Below are 17,388 nucleotides of genomic sequence, written 5' to 3'. Positions count from 1 at the left end.
CCCCTTCTGTGGTTGATGGGCACCAGCCTGGTTTCCAACTGGGGGCCATTATCTACAGCACTGCTATGAACCTACTAGCATGCATCTTTTGATGAATATAGAGGCTCATTTCTCTTGGGGACATTCCCCCAGGAGCTTTTTAAATCACACCACTTGGCCCATGCAGAGGACTGATTTTGTTTGTTGGGAGACTTGGCAGGTGACAGTCCCAGGGCATCCCTCGGCAGCCACTGCTCCCACAGATGTGCGGGAGGCTTCTCTACAGTTCTGCCAGGAGAGGTGTGCAGTGGTGGCGCGAACCACCCTCAGGTACCACCAGGGGCTCTTCCCCACCTGCTTTGGGAAGGGCAGCAGACTTTAAGGGAATGGATGGGTCACCTGTCTTTCCAGCCTCTGGCAATGAAGCTCCCAGAACTGAAAGAAGGGGGTGGGGTTGATCCCTTGTCTGCTAAGCCAGCTCCCCTGAGCAGGTAGGGCCGGGCAGCCCTGCGGGAAGCACCAAGTCTCTTCCCACCGGCAGGCTCATCAAACACCTCAACAGCCTGAGTGGGAAGCCGGTGATGTCATCGTGAGGCGGAACAATCAGGCCTTTCACCATGGATGATAACAATCAAAGGAGTATGTGAGGGCCTGCCATGCAAGAGCACACATGCTCATCACACATGGGAGGACCTTAAGCTGGGGCGAAGCGGGGCTCACCAGGACTATGTCATCCTTGCATAACCAGCCAGCCATAGAACATGCCCTGGAGAGCAAGGCTCAGGTTGCCAGGAGGCTCACTTGCCAATACTCAAGAGATATCCATGACTTTCTTCACCACCGCCAACCCCAGACTTAAGCACTGAGCGACATTCTTTGGTTGGGCTCAAGCAGGAATGTCCCATTGCACACCTTTAGAGGGACAACAATGTAAATTGTTGTATTTGAATTGTGCATCCTTTCTGGAGTTCCAGAGAGACCACTGCCTTCAGACTAAGGGAGCAGAGGCCTGGTGGTCTTGAGTGGTGGTGTTTTTGTGTTCGGTGCCAGGCATTTGTTTGGCCACAGCTAAACTCCCTAGAAGACTCAAGTCCACTGAGCCTAGAAATTCTCAAATAAGATGTACAAGATCAGACGTTTTTCTTGCTCATTCTGAGCAACTTCTGTTGAGATATTTGCTGAGGAAGCCAGCTCTCCTAGACTTGGCTCACTCGAGAGCAGTGGCTCTCAAGCAAGGATGACGTTGCCTCTAGAGGACTTTTGGCAATGCCTGAAGACATTTTTGGTTGTCACAAATGGGGACATCATTGGCAGCGGATGGATGGAGGCCAGAGAGCTTGCTTTGTAAACTTCCTACAAAGCACAGGCCAGCACCCCCACAGCAAAGAATGAGCCATCCCAGAAGTCAACTGTGCTGAGGTTGAGAACCCCTGGTAGAGAGGAGATGAGAGGTTCCAACCCCATGCAGGCCCGGAGGCCTCTGGTTATTGACTCTCCCAATCTGGCCTGCACTGTCCTCATCTGCCAGAGTAGGCCAAGGCCTTGGCTCACCAGCTGAGCAGGCACAAAGCAGAACCTGCCCCTAGAGATTGGCAAGGAAGGGCCCAGGGCCCTTCTGCTGGGGGCCTAGAGCCCAGGAAGGCTTCTCTCTCTGAAGGTTGGATGGATCTGTAGATGAGGCCTGGAGAAATGAAAAGTGTGTAGCATGGAAGAGGCCCCACCCGGCTGGCTGATTCTGGGGACAGGTTACTTAACCTTCTTGTGCCGTTAAGTGGGGATGATAGTGGTAGAAAAGTCTCCTAAGGTGGTTGGGAGGGTGAAGCGTGCTGCTACATGTACAGTGTTTACAACCATGCTTGACACTTATTAACACTCAATAAATGGTAGCAAGGCTTACGATCTTTTTTTACGCTAGCCGGAGGGCCTTAGGCGCCCTCCCATGGGAGTAGTAAAAGCTGGTTTGATCACTGGTTGTTGCGATGGAGTCTGTGGGACTCTGTGCTGCTCTTGGCTCATCTGGTGCCACTGCTGACACAGCCTGAGCTTCCTTCAGGCTCAGGCCTGATGTGCTCTGCGTGAAAGGTTTGAGCAGGAGACAACTACTAAAGGAAGTTCCAGGAAACCCATCCAGCCGAGCAGCTCATTCAGCATGGGATCCACCCCCAGAGGATGTCAGGGAGACCCCTGGGATGGAGCCCATGTTTGACCTGGGCAAAACAGCCCTCTCTGGGGTGGGGCTGGGGCTGGGGCCCTGAGCACCCAGGTTTTCCCTAAACATCCAGCAGACTGGGCTGTCCATGGGCAACTCATCCAGGGCAGATATCTGGGAGAGGTGGGCGTGAGCTGTAAGATGTTTGGAGTTTTTGTTTGTGTGTTGGTTCTGGCTTGGGGAAGGGAAGAGAGGCAAAGACATTGTCACCCTGCCCTGCCAACTCATACCTCTGCTCACTCCAGTCCTCCTTTGTGCAGGAAATGCGTTCCCCATCTCTCCCTTTCCCTCCCTCTCTCTCTCTGTTCAAATCATCCCCATCCTTCAAAGCCCATCTCGAATGCCACCTTCTCCATGCAGAGGATCTTCTTTCTCTTTCAGAAGCATGCTCCTTGCTTCATGCCTCTCTTATGGCATTTGGCAACCTTGACCCTGTACTGTGGTCATTCATATGCAGCTCTCTCTCTCTTAGATCGTAAACTGGATGATAACAGCCCTTCCTAACATCCTTTTTCATATGTGACCTGAGGTCTTGTGCATGCCAGATCTGAGGGGTTGATCCTGAAGGCCCTCCTGAAAACAGGCTCCCCCCACCAACCCTGGCCATCAGTTGCCATCTCAGGGCTTGGTTGACCAGGAGGCCACTGAAATGAGGAGGCTAGAGAGCATCCACTGGAGAAGAAATTGGTGCAGGGTAGGGAAGGACACCTGGCTGTGTGGAGCAGGGGACTGAATGCTCGTAGGAGCTCAGCCATGGCCTCTGTTTTAACAGTAACTTCCGTTTGAGAAGAACCCACTCCAGTTTGCCTGGCTCATTACAGTAATTATTCCCAATCTGCACAAGAACCCTGCAAGTGGAGGCTGGGTTTCCTGCAGCTTGCGCTGGGTCCCGTTGGCACACCTGGGGGTCCTTCCTGGTCTGTCTGATTCACCCACTCTGAGCACAGTGCCTCCAAAAGGCAATGAGCTCCTTTGGGCCTCCGTTTTGCTCCCCTAGCAATGAAGGAGTTTAACAAAGTGAGCACCCGGGGCCTTGCAGCCCGCGTGTTCTCTGACTTGTAATTCTAGGTGCGGAGCGGAAGGATGGGGGCTGCAGGCAGCTCCAGGGGGCAGGAGGGTCGTACCTCTGGTGCTTCTAGGCCTCTAAAGAGCAGAGGCAGCTGCCTGCCCCGGATGGCCTCTTTCACTTGGCGAGGGCTCCCGGTTGCCACCCCACTCTTGGGGCTAGTGGTATCTGAAGAGAGGGGCAGGGAGGCCCTCCCTACCAGCATCCTGCAGGGCCAGGGCCGTGCTTGAGACCCTGCCCATCTCCTCCAGCCACCGCGAGGTTAGGAGAGCAAGGAAGAAGGCATGCAAATGGGAAGGTGTCCTCGGGCTGTTGACTTCTGCACTGGTATCCAGTTGGGAGGCCAGCCCACGAATGAGCACCTTTTCCCAGCCTTCACCTCCTTGCACCCTTCTTGGGCCCAGTCCCCTCCATATCCTGGGAGTCAGGATCGCAAGGGAGCCCAGCACCTTCCCGACCCCTCACAGGTCTACGTCGCCCAGGGTTTCCAGCTGCCTCCTGCTCCTAAACAGCCTGAGTGGCTCTTTTGTGTCCCTGGGCACCAACGAGAACAAAACTCCTGCTGCCCTCCCTGCAGGGAGGTGCCCAGCCAGTTCCTGGGCGTTGCTCAGGGCTGGGCTGGAGACGAGCTGCCCACCCAGACCTGCTGCCCACGAACTGGCGAGGGTGGGAGCGGAGCCTGCTCCCTAGAACGAGAACATCTAAAAGGTGCAGAAGGATCTTCAGAGCAGAGCTCGAGCTTGCCTGCTGGAAGCCATGGGTAGGGCTTCTCATTTCAGAAACATCAACCCAGTTTCCAGGATTCCATGTACATCCTCTGGGACTAATTAAAATCCCCACCCAGGCTTGCCTCTGGGAGTTTCCTGGAGTGACCAACCCACCCTGGTTAGCCCGGGACTTTCCCAGTGTTAGAACTGAAAGTCCTGCAGCCCAGGAGGATCCTACATCCTGGGCAAACTGGGACGGTTGGTCACCCCAGTTGTCATGACAAACATCAAACTCTCTTCAGGGGATTCTCACTCCTTACCATGTTCGCCTCCTCGTTGCTCAGGAGAGAGGTCTGGAGGTTCGGTAAACCACTGCTACTCACTCAGCCCCCACCAGGGAAGGAAAGTGGTATTTTGACCTTCTTTCTGACTAGTCTCTCTTCCACCTCCACTCCTTCCTGGTGTTAAAAAAACAATCAAAGTACAATAAGAAGCAAGCTTGAAAAACAGCCTGCATCTCCTGGGCTGGAGCAGGAATCGCTAGCTCTGGGTCTGCCCCTCCCTGGCAAATATAGATTCCTAAGGACAAGGAAAAGAGAAGTGGGAGTGCCCCAGAGGCAGCACTCCCCGACCAGCCTTGGCTCACCTTCCCAGGAGGGGCGCCGACGTGAGCAGCCTGCCCACCTGCACCACCTCCCTCTTCCTCCTTCCCCACCACCCCTCTTTCCCCACCTCTTCCAGTTCTCTCGCTGGATGTGCTTCACAGAAGACCCCCTCCCTTGTTTCCCGTCAGGGTGACAGGTCCCAGTGGGGCTTGGCTCCCATGGCGAGGACGCCGGCAGGGACCAGCCTGTGGTTTCTTACCTTGAACAGCCCTTCATTCCCACTCCCCTGTCCCTCCCGTGAATTTGCCACGGTCCGCGCTAGTAACAGCGCCTGGGTGAACAAAGCCCAGAGGACAGCAGCGTCACTGTCTTCCTGCGGATGGGTCGTGGCCCATTCCTCTGAATACTGCTTTGAATTTCCATTGCCCATACTGGAAAGGAAGCCTCTCGCTTGGGCTCTCCATCCCCAAAGCTTAAACCAGGGCGGGCATGGCCCCCACAGCCCCGCTTTCCCAGGAATGCCCGTGCAGTGTTCCCGCTAAGTTGGAGACTGTGCCAGAGAGCACAGTAGGGCCTCAGGGAGGGAACTAGGGAAGCTGACACGTGGGACTCACTCTGCAGGCTGCACACCCCAGGCTCCTGTCCCTGCCAGCCAGTCTAGGCTCCCTCGCCTGGAAGTCAGCTCAGAGCCTGCCCTGAAGTCAGCTCAGAGCCTGCCCTGAAGTCAGCGCAGAGCCTGTCATCCGTGTCCCTGCTTCCCCTTGCGGCGCATGCAAATAGTAATTTGCTTATTATTCTCTAATTGCTTTTAAATGCCCTGTCTCCCAACTACCCCTCTGCTTTCAAGCTCCTGCCCTTTGTTTCTCAGGGTCCCCTCCAGAGAACCCCAAAGCAGGTTTGTACACCTGGTTGTACACCTGAGCCAGCGCACGCGGCTGCCGGTGGCTGGCTGGTGCGTGCCCTGCGGTGCTCCTCAGGTGGGGGCGGGGGAAGTGGGAAGGGGCTCCTTGGGACAGAGGCGGTGCCGTCACCATCCTCATGCTCGCCTCTTCCAAAGATTCCTTGGGCCAGTGGTTCACAACCCTGCCAGCTCACTCGAACTCCGCAGGCGCTGGGGTTCCCAGCACCAGAACAATTCGTCAGAACCTCCAGGGTGGGCCGAGGCGTTGGTATTTGCTGAAAGCTCCCTGGTGATTGTGATGTGTCGTCGGGGTTGGGAGCTATTGATTTAAATCGTGTTCCTGAGCTGACGCAGGCGGGTGGAAAGGGATAGAAGACGTGGAGAGCACGGAGCCCAGCATGGGGCCTCCCCTAGGCGGTGGACGTATAAGCAAGGCTCGTGGGTGGGCCAGGGCCTGGGCCACACAGCGTGTGCGCGTGTGCCTGCGTGTGTGCGAGTGTGTGCGTGTGTGTGCATGTGCAGGTGTAGAGGGGAGCCAAAATGAAGAAAGGGCAGGTGTGAGGTAGGAAAGGCACAGAAGCGGTGGTGCCATAACCACAGACCACACGCTGGGTGGCTTGAAACACCAGAACATTATTGTCGCATGCTCCGGAGGCCAGAAGTCCACGGCCGGGGCGTCGACAGGGCCGTGCGCCCGCGGGGACCGTAGGGAGCAGCCTTCCCCCCTCCGCTGGCCTCTGGTCGCTGTCTCTGCTCCTTGGCGTTCTTCGGTGGCGTCACTCCAGGCTGCCTCTGGTCCACATGGCCTCCCCCCCGGGGTCTGTCACTGGGTCCCCTCTCTCCTTCTCACGAGGTCACAGGTCATAGCAGATCTGCCCCCGCCCCCCCCATCCAGTGTGACCTCATCTTAAGTAGTCACATCTTCAAGACCCTATTTCCAAGTAAGGTCATGTTCGTGGGTCCAGGGATTAGGACTCAGCAGGTCTTTTGGGGGTCACAGTTCAGCCCACAGCCCAGCTTGTGCCGCGGGGTGCTGGAGCCCGGGAGCACTTGACGGCTCGGCGAGGCAGGGGCTGTTGGGAAAGGCCGGCCTGGCAGGAGGGGAGGGCGGGCGCGGGGCCGGCAGAGCTGGGTGGGGCGCAGGTAGGCAGGCTTGCCAAGGACAGAAGAATGGGGCTTCTGTGCTGTTATCAGGACGCTGGCTCTGGGCGGGATGTGGAGGAGGCTTCCACAGCCCGCCTCGCCCATGGCTGGAGTCAGCGCTGCGTCACAGCGAGGACTCTGGAAGGGGGACCCCACCTCTTTGTTGCCGAGGGAGTGACCTTGGGCCGGCCACTCTGCTGAGGCCCGGGGCCAGTCGTGCGCCTGCCTGCCAGCACGGTGATGGGAGGCGGGTGACGGCTGGGAACGGTGAGCAGCCACGAGGTGCCCGCGCTGTGTCGGAAACCGTGGACCCAGCACTCTACAAAAGGCCCCGAAAGCTGGTTGTATTCCTGCACCCATTCTGGGGTGGTGAGAGGAAACCAGGCAGCGGGCAGGCTTGCACTGTGAGGGTCTGTCCAAAAAGAGGACAGAGCCCAGTGAAAAGTTGGCAAGGATTTGCCCCAACGGTTCATTTCTTCCATAGGAATATATTTTAAATGCCCCCTGCTCCTGAAATTGGAGCTCCAGGTTAGCGTGGTCTATGAAGCTGGTAGCAGAAGCCTCTAGAACAAGCTGTATTTCTGCCAGGGATGGTTGGAGACTTGTTGTCAGGATCCGATGACCTAAACTGGGTTGAAGGACACATTGCAAAACTGGGACTGGACTCCTGTCCCCAGGGCCGAGAAGGGAGACTGACCCCAATACCCATCTCCCAGCAGCAGGCGCTCGCTGTCCTCCCCAGCCGAGCACAGAGGGGTTTGCCCTTGAGCCTTTTGAAGTTAGAAGAGGGGTCCTGGCCCTCCTACCCTACCCTGCAGACGGCTGGGGAATGAGGGTCAGCGACCCAGGGCCCACCGCCATGCCCACACATCTGTGAAAGGCAAAGGAATGGAGCAGTAGCTCTTTCCCAAAAATCTCTAGCCAGCTCTGACTCAGCCCAATTTCTTCAAATGCTTGTGCTCATCTGTTAAGCTGGGACGGAGCAGGCTGCCTTGGAGAAGGGCTAAGCCACGGTTGACGCCCTGCCAGCCCTCCTGGGAGGGGCACTCGCGAGACAAGAGTGAGACCACTCCCAGGTGCCTAGGACAAAACCTTAGGAGTCATCCAGAACTGATATTCTATTCTGCAACTATTGCAATTAGTAATGGAAGAAAATGTAGCATTCATGTGGAGAAAGTGGCCCTAGTGGCTGCTGAGGGTAGGGAGTGAGAAGAAGAGATGTGATGTGGGGGCATTTTCAGGACTTGGAGTTGTCCTGGGTGGTACTGCAGGGACAGTTGCTGGACATTGCGTGTCCTGCCATGGCCCACTGGGTGGACTGGGGGAGAGTGTAAACAGCAATGTAAACCACTATCCATGTGGTGCAGCAGTGCTCCAAAATGTATTCACCAAATGCAACGAATTTCCCACGATGATAAAAGAGGTTGTTGAAGTGGGAGGAGTGGGGTGAGGGGGGTGGGGGGTATATAGGGACCTCATATTTTTTTAATGTAAAATTATAATTAATTAATTAATTTTCAAAAAAGAAAAAAGAATCACCCCTGGGTTCCTTATCCAACCCAGCTTTCCATAACTTAGAAACGCAGCGGAACAGTTATCCCAGGCCCACCAAAATACCTAGAAACCATCCCAGTGGTTCTTTTCTTCTCTGCCAAAAGGAGTCATCTCCAGGCATGTACTAGGGCTTGGCGGGGATGGAGCCTGGAGATGACGAGAGGAAGGACGCTGGCCTGGGAGAAGCCAGAGTCCACTCCTTCCAGAAGTTTCTGTGCTGCCTGAATAGACCAACCAGCACACAAAAGCCTTTTTGTCGCCCAGTGGTTCTCCAGGAGGAGTGCTTGATAAGTCAGATCTTACAATGGAGTACCCACTAGAGCAAATTAATGAGTGCAGATTGGGAATTCAAATAGAGATGGCTGCACGCAGGACATTCAAGCCGCACCTGTTCTTTTTTTTTAATATATTTTTATTTCAGAAGTTGTGAACTTACAAAACAATCATACATGTGTATGGAATTCCCATACAACACCCCTTCACCAACCATTGTGGAACATTTATTACAGATTATGAGATAATATCATCAGACTATTGCCACTAACAATGGTCCATAGCATACATTTGACATATTTTTTCCATACCCCCTATTATTAACACAGTACATCTTTGGCATTAATGCAAGAATATTACAGTATTGCGGTTAAACTATAGTCCATATATTACATTAATTATATTTTTCCCATGCTTTTCCACATTCCCACTGTCCTGCAATAGTGACATACATGCATTCTAGTTCACAGAAGGACATTCTTGCATTTTACTATTAACCACAATTCTCATCCACCTCTGGGTTCACTGTGTTATTCAGTACCTAGATTATTCTCTCGCTTTCAGTTGACATTTACAGCCCTTTACAGCCACAATCCCATTTATAAACCAGCGGCTACTCACTATAATGTGTTACCATCAATGCTATCCATTTCCACATTTTTACAATCAAGTTAATTAATTAAATCTTTTACATACATTAAGCATCAGTACTCCTTTGCAGCCCTCCTTTTATCTCCTAATAACCCATACTGTAGGTTTTTAATTCCATGTGTTTATTCTTCATATTTGGTTTATACTAGTAAGATCATGCAATATTTGTCCTTTTGTGTCTGGCTTATTTCACTTAGCATAATGTCTTCAAGATTCACCCATGTTATCATATGTGTCCCAATTACATTTCTTCTTACTGCAGCATAGTAATCCATCATATGTATACACCAAATTTTGTTTATAATTCATTGGTTAATGGATACTTGGATTGTTTCCATCTTTTGGCAATTGTGAATAATGCTACTATGAACATCAGTGTGCAAGTGCCACAGTTTTTCCATTCTTCTGGATATATTCCTAGTAGAGGAATTGCTGGATCATATGGCAGTTCTGTATTTAGATTCCTGAGGAACCACCAAACTGTCTTCCATGGAGGCTGCACCATTTTACACTCCCACCAAAAGTGAAGGAGTGTTCCTATTTCTCCACATCCTTCCCATCACTTATTGTTGTCTTAAAAAAAAAAAAAGGCCTTTCTATGCAGTGTGAGATGGTATCTCATTGTTGTTTTGATTTGCATTTCCTTAATAGCTAGTGATATTGAACATTTTTTTCATGTGCTTTTTGGCCATTTGTATTTCTCTTTGGAGAAATATCTAAATCTTTGCCCATTTTTAATTGGATTGCTTGCTCTTTCATTGTTGAATTGTATGATCTCTTTATATAGAATGGAAATCAAACCCTTATTGGATATGTGGTTTCCAAATATTTTTTCCCATCAAGTGGGCTGCCTTTTCACCTTTTTGACTAATTCCTTTGAATCCCAAAAGTGTTTACTTTTGAGGAGGTCCCATTTAGCCATGTGTTCTTTTATTGCACATTCTTTCAGTGTAAGGTTTATGAATAAACCAGGTACCACCAGGTCTTGAAGATGTTTTCCTACCTTTTCTTCTAAGAGCTTTATGATTCTACCTTGTTTATTTAGGTCTTTGATCCATTTTGAGTTAATTTTTGTATAAGGTGTGAGATAGGGATTTACTCATTTCTTGCTTTCCTTGCTAAACTGTAAAGCCCCTGAGGTCAGACGCTGGATCACATATCCTGTTTGTAGCCAGCTCATGCTGCATCTCCCTCCCACTCGCCAGAGCCTGTCTGTGTGCAAAGCAGGCTCGCAAGACTAGTATGGACCAACTGACCAAGTGTTACAGCATGGCCAGTCCAGTGGCTGGCAGGGGCAGGAGGGAAAAGCTGACAGATCACCCCGGTGGCCCAGAGAAGGGCAGCGATGTGCTGGACCCACATGAAGAGTCTGTGGGGAGTCTGAGCCCAGACATAGGAGGTCTGTGTCACCATCCGATTCTACATTCATCCTCCTTTCTTCATTTCTGGGGTTGTTCTAGATTAAATATAGCCTCTCCACCTTCATGATGTAAGCAAATGGAACCCTAATCCCATCACCAGGCCACGAGGCAGTCCTTCACAGTAGACACGTTTTCCCCACATTATATAGAAGGCACTGAGGCTTAGAGGGTTCAATGTCCACTCCTAGGGATACCCCCAAAGAATTGAAAACAGGGATTCAAACAGAGCCTCGTACACCAGTGTTCACAGCAGCATTATTCACGTGAGCCTCCCAAGTGTCCGTCGACTGATGAATGGAATAATAAAGTGTGGTCCAGCCCAACAATGGAGTATTGTTCAGTCATTGGAAGGAATGAAGTTCCTACAACACAGATGGCTGAGTAAACTAAGCCAGACACAGAAGGACAAATATCCCATTTATAGGAAAGAACTAGAATAAGCAAGTTCATACAGACCAAAAGTAGAGTAGAGGTTTTCATGGGCTGGGGTTGGGGAGGGGGAATTATTGCTTAAGATTGAGTTTCTGTTTGCAGTGATGAAATAGTGTTGGTAATGAATGGTGGCCATGGTAGCACAGCATCATGACTGTAATTAATGCCACTGAATTGTACACTTAGAAATGGTTAAAAATGGCAAATATATATGCTACCATAGTAATTTTTTAAAATGTTAAATGATTTGTGCACAATTGTGCAATTCAGTGGCAGAACTTGGGTCACCCTGGCACCCAAGTCAGAATGTTCTCCATGCTAAGGGGAACCCAAGAGTATTATGCCCCCAGGGACAGTGGATAGGAGGAAGGATGGAAGACCTGTGTCACCTTGTCCCTCTCCTGTGCTCTACCCTGCACCCCTGCTCATGCTTTTCCTCTCCCCCCTCGCATCAGAGGCTGCCACCTGGAACCTTAGCACCGGATGCGGCCTTGGGCCCCCGCTAGAGGCCCGTCTGTGGGCCGGGACCCCTGACAACAGCCTGCACATGCCTCCTTGGTCTTATAGGAACCTAGCCATTGGAATCGGGATCCAGAATTTCCCAGAGGGCCTCGCGGTCAGCCTCCCCTTGCGAGGGGCCGGTTTCTCCACCTGGAGGGCCTTCTGGTAAGTGCTCGCGAGGGCCGGCCATCTGGTGGGTGCTGCCTGATGCCACGTGAGGGGAGCAGCCCTCTGTGGGGGCTTCTTCCTCCAGGAACAACCTCCTCTGACCTGGGAGTGTGCCTGGGGCTTTGGGTCAAGCACAGAGGACCCGGGGGATCCTGCAGCCCCAAGGCTGGAGGAGCCTCAGAAAACTGTGTCCTCTCCAGACCTTCAGCCTTTACCTAAAGCAGCCTGGATGCCTGCGTGCCCCAGGTCAGACCCCTGCGTGGGCAGCCACACCCAGACCCCGCTGGTGGGGAGAACCTGGGTCGACCTGGCGTCTGATGAAATCTGACCACCGCTGTCCCTGAGACACACTGCATCAGCTCCTGTCACAATCCCCTGTCTCTCTGCCAGCCGGGACTTCATCAGTGACACCTGGGATGGTGATGATTATTGCTCTCAAAGCAGTGGTTTCATTTTCCCAAAGGATTTTCCACTCTATTTCCTAATCTGACCCTTCCGATGTCACAAAAGGTGAGCCCCATTTGTCAGGTGGGGGAGCACACAGCCCAAGGAGTTAGACGAACAGCTTGAGTCCTGGGCTCATCAGCAGTGACACTGAGACTGACGTCTAATCTTCTGCCCCTCGACTTGGGACAACTGGCTTTACAACACCTCTTTGCTAAAACACTTGCTACTCTAGAATAGCCATCCAAGACCCACTCATGCTGGCTCAGATGGGGATTTGTTAAAAGGAGAAATCCCACCTTAATCCAAGGTGGGGTGGCGGCAGGTCCTCAGCACACACACAGCCGACGAGTCCCCCTAGTCAGCAGAGGCTGGGAGGGTGCAGCTCCTTCAGAAGGGATGTGGCTGCCCTCTGCACCCCAAACATGCCAAGCACCACCGTCCCTGGAAAGTGCTCACTCGGACTCCTACTAAGTGCCGTGTTATTAACAAGGCCACACAAGTACCAGCTGGTAAGTGGACACATGGAAGGAGGTATTCTATCCATAGATGTGACACTACTTGTCAACAAAGTGGAATGAAGTTCTGATCCACGCTGTGACACGTGCTAAGAGAAAGGAGCAAGACACAAAAGCCCTCACTGAATGATCCCTTACATGCTGAGTGTCCAGGATAGACAGATTCCCAGGGACAGACTAGATGGGTGGTTGCCAGGAGCTGGGGGGGAGGAAGGAATGGGGAGTGGCTACTAATGGGTATGGGGTTTCTTTTGGGGTGATGGAAATCCTGGAATTAGATAGTGGTGATGGTTGCATGAGTTTGTGAACATACTAAAAACCACTGAATTGAGGGGGGAAAAAAAGGAGAAAGAGGAAGACTGAACCCTTGCAAATATCACCTGCCATCTTGCTTCAACACGTGGCAAATGACTATGGGTGAGAAAAGTAACCTTGAGTTGGACTTCCTAGCGCCTTTTAACTGTAAGTTTCTACCCCCCATAAATACCCTTCGTGGAAGGCAGCAGATTTCTGGTACTTTGTATCAGCACCCCTTTGACTGAATAATACAGCCTCTATTCCCACTGTTTTTAATGAAGCCATTGTTTTCCATTTCATGCCTGTCTCACAATTTATTTAGTCCTTTCTCCTTGAATATTGGCAGATTTCTTGGGGTTAGATAGCCTTCCAGAGAGAGGAGTGTGGGTTTTATGGTGGCCATAGGGTCCATTTCTAGAAGAAAGTTGCTAGGTCACAGATCATGCATATTTTTTTTAAGAATTTTTATGAAATTGCTGCATCTGACTATTCATGACAAATGAGCTTGGAGCAAAAACAAAAAAACAAACAAAAACCCACTGAATTGTACACTTTAAATGGGTGTATTGTGTAAATATGGTATGTGAATTATATTCAATAATGCTATTATTTTTTAAAATAAAAGACTACATAGGAAACTTAAAATTCTAAAAGAAATGGAGTGAGGTCTGCTGTAACTGTTTAATAGGGAGCTGGCAAAGGAGAAGGAGGTGGTAAAAAAATGAAAGAGGAGGAGGAGAAAGTGCTTTCGTACCACCACGCTCAGAGCTACAGTGGAAAAACCCGGATGCATTTCTAGAGTGTAGCCAGCCGTCTGGGCCTGGGGAGTGCCAGCTGTGCTCTCTCCCCCCGTGGCACATGTCTCTATTCTCTCTTAGGTACGGGCAGCTCAGCGGCATGGTGGAGCCCCTGGCGGGGGTCTTCGGTGCCTTTGCCGTGGGGCTGGCGGAGCCCATCCTGCCCTACGCGCTGGCCTTCGCGGCTGGAGCCATGGTCTACGTTGTCATGGACGACATCATCCCCGAAGCCCAGACCAGGTTGGGAAGCTTCCCCGCGCTCGTCTGTCCCACCCCAGGCAGGCCCCGGCACCTCGAGCTGCCCTTTCTTCCTTTGCCTCACCTTTCTTTCTTTCTGCCCCCTTCCTGCCCTTTCCCAAGATCATCCTCACCCCGTCCTCCACTGTGCTTTCTAAAACCCAGAGAAGGAGGAGAAATGAACAGGTGGGTCAAAAGACAAAGCGCTGTTAGGCAGGCACTTCCCGTCTCCCCACCCACCCCAGTGGAATTAGTACTTTTGTATATTGTCTCTCTTTCTCTCTCACTTTAGATTTTTCTGGGGCTGAAGTGAGGGGAGAGGTGAGCTTCAAAATGTTAGCCAAAGTGACATGCATGTGTCGAGAGGGTATGGGTTTGCTTTGTTTTGGTTTGCTTTTTTATGGCAGAATGATTTTTGAGGCCAGCTTACAGGGTCAGATTAAAGGATGTCTTCAAAAAATAATTGTCACTCTTTATTATGCAAGCATGGACTCCATAGCCATGCTAGGTGACCTTAGGCATGCTAAGTGACAATGCTATGCAAGCTGTGCTAAATTGCTTCTCTGCCTCAGTTTCCCCACCAGTAAAATGGGAATGATAGTGGCTCTGACCTCACGCTATCTGGATTACATGAGTTCATTAATTTGTCTGGCATATAATAAGCCCCAATCCATGTTAGTTGTCAATATTATTATCATAATTGCTAGTAGTTGTGTATTTCCTAGTGGAATTGGACACTGTAAGGGATGCTTTCAGTCTAGACATGGTCTCAGAGGGCATTAAGATCTTCTTTTTCTTCACCTCCCTTCCTTCCTAGCGGCAATGGGAAGCTGGCATCCTGGGGCTCCATCCTGGGATTTGTGGTGATGATGTCATTGGACGTTGGCCTGGGCTAGTGCTGAGAAGCTTCTGACCCAGGAAAGCAGCACGAGGACACGACAGTGGTGGGATTCTGCGGAGCCATGAGCCTGGTCCTTCATGTCGAAACATTTCCCTTCCTCTCCTTTTTATCTCATTATCCTGATTGACTCTGATTATAACATGACTATTTTCACCTTTCTTTTGAGGGAGATAGAGGTTTTATTTGGAATTACAGTTGTCATGGAACTACAGACCTTTGGCCACTGAGTGGGATCTTTTTTTTTCTCAGTGGGATTATCAAGAGGACATACAGATCAGGGAAATCTCTGCTTTGGTTCCTTCCACCTCCCTCGCTAGACTCTTTGCAACTCCTCTAAGATCACCTACAGAAAGAAGCAAGCTACCAAGAGGAGTCTCCTGAGCTCTTTTTGCCTAGTGACTCAGAGCACAATGGCCAGGACATCTCCTTTCTGCCCCTCCCGATTTCTTCATCCTCTGCCCACCCAGACCAGAACTAGAAGATCATGGACAGAGCAACCTACTTCCAAGGACTGGCCAGCCCAAGGAGGGACGTACCTTCCTCTACCTCCCCAAAGCGAGATGCTGTATGGGAAGGGGGCACTGACAAAGGGAAGGAAATTGGATAGTTGTCTTCTTTTTTAAGGCACAGATTGACACTATTGAAGTTAATGGAATTAGGACAACTGTGAACACACAGTGAGCCCTTTGAAAAGATGATAGAGTAAGTGTAGCTTAGACTGGAGGCCTCTGCTATCGAGGGATGGGAACACAGATTCCAAGAGCAAAGTGGTTTGGCAGGGTTTCCAAACAGTCCACTCCTTCCACACACATAGCTTTTCCAACAAGGTTGATATAACTTGTCTGCTTCAAACATAGTGAAGATCTATCATCCTCAATGATCAAAAGAGCATCTAGGGCCCTGAGTAGCCCCCACTGGAAAGGTAGGCTGCCCAAGAGCCAGGTTTTCAGGCTTTGTGTTGTCAACAACTGCCCTCTAAGTTTACATGTTCAGCTGCTTCCAAGGGTGAATCTCCTGCTCTGGGGATGTTCTGAGACCCTAAAGCACTGATGATCAAAATTGAAGACACATTTAGAGGTTTGATTGGTTGAGATTAACTGGTTTGATGGATGGTGTACGTGTTTTATTTTGATGTCTTTGTATGTAGTTCTACGTTATGCAAATTGTTCTTTCTGATGGAAAAGACCTTATAACTGTGATTAATATCAATAAAGGGGGCATTGTTTGGGATGGTCTGTGCAATGGCCAGTTCTTCTCAAAGCTGCTTCTGTCCAGGGATAATACAAGACCAACTAAAGTTAGTGGGAACATCACCCCTACCCAACACCAGTAGAATGCAAAGGAAAGGGCTCAGGTGAGAAAGGCTAGTCAGATTCTTGTCTGCAAACATCGGCATCCTACTCCAGCTTATTTAAACAGAAAAGGAATTTACTGGGAAGTTCTCAGGGAGCTCAGGGAATCTATAGGAGAATCAGGCTTAAAAATGGGGAATATCCAAGGAAGCTAGAGGTCTGGCACTATGGCCCGATCATGCCTCAGGAACGTCTCCTTTTGGGTACCGTTGTGGGTCACTAGACACTGGACATCACCAGTGAAACTGTTGCCCCTCCTTGCAGCCAGCACCACCATGAGAATGACCTCTACACAACAGTGAGTCTTGTGTCCTCTTCTGGGCAGGAGTATCCAGCTAGCAGAGCTGGTCTTGCCCCTTAACCAAGACTCATATAATAATGGATTTTTCCAAATTTAGGAAAGAGTTCAGATGCTGAAGAGCCACAAAAAGAAAAAAGAAATGTGTATAACAACTGCACTCTTTCTCAGCTCAGCATCTGTAGACACTCTAATTCCCCTACTTACACTTATAAAAAAACATTTCTGCTTAGATAATGACGTGATCCCTCAACCAACCAAAACTTAACTCATTGCCTTTCCAAAGGGAACTGCCCTAATGCATTGGCAATTTTTGCAACCAGGATCTCTGAGTAATGTCCACTCCTTTTCCAGTGGTCACACTCACATTTCATCTTTCTATAATCTGTGGACTACTGTGTAAAGTCAACCATAATCATGTACTGTATAAGAGAATAAAAAGTGGAAAGAAAAGGCAATTAGTTAAAATGTTCAATAGACACATGTATTAGTTTCCTGAGGCTGCTCTAATGATCACTGCAAACTCGATGGCTTAAAAAAACAGAAATTTGGGAAGCGGATTTGGCTCAACTGGTAGAGTGTCCACCTACCATATAGAAGGTCCAGGGTTCAAACCCAGGGCCTCCTGGCCCAAATGGTGAGCTGGCCCACGTACAGTGCTGATGCACGCAAGGAGTACCATGTCACGCAGGGGTGTCCCCCACGTAGGGGAGCCCCACATGCAAGGAGTGCACCCCTTAAGGAGAGTCACCCTACATGAAAAAAGTGCAGCCTGCCCAGGAGTGGCGCTGTACACACAGAGAGCTGATGCAGCAAGATGATGCAACAAAATGAGACACAGATTCCAGGTGCCGCTGACAAGAATCCAAGTGGACACAGAAGAACACACAGCGAATGGACACAGAGAGCAGACAACTGGGGGTTGGTGGGAAGG

General features: G+C 50.6%; 1 protein-coding gene across 3 annotated transcripts in view; it reads left to right on the top strand.

The window, feature by feature from the left end:
• Positions 1–16,034, top strand: part of SLC39A11 (solute carrier family 39 member 11) — a 470,492-nt gene extending 454,458 nt beyond the window's left edge. For all 3 annotated transcript variants that reach the window (XM_058284643.2, XM_004447471.4, XM_004447472.4), the window contains 3 exons: positions 11,509–11,607; positions 13,748–13,906; positions 14,721–16,034. In XM_058284643.2, the coding sequence (XP_058140626.1) occupies positions 11,509–11,607; positions 13,748–13,906; positions 14,721–14,799 (337 nt within the window). In that variant the 3' untranslated portion in view covers positions 14,800–16,034. The remainder of the gene's footprint in view (positions 1–11,508; positions 11,608–13,747; positions 13,907–14,720) is intronic.
• Positions 16,035–17,388: the final 1,354 nt, after the last annotated feature.

This window comes from Dasypus novemcinctus, chromosome 21 (genome assembly GCF_030445035.2).
Source record: "Dasypus novemcinctus isolate mDasNov1 chromosome 21, mDasNov1.1.hap2, whole genome shotgun sequence".
In the NCBI taxonomy this organism is placed as follows: domain Eukaryota; kingdom Metazoa; phylum Chordata; class Mammalia; order Cingulata; family Dasypodidae; genus Dasypus; species Dasypus novemcinctus.
Note: the sequence above shows the minus strand (reverse complement) of the source record. Positions and strands in the feature narration are given on the sequence as shown.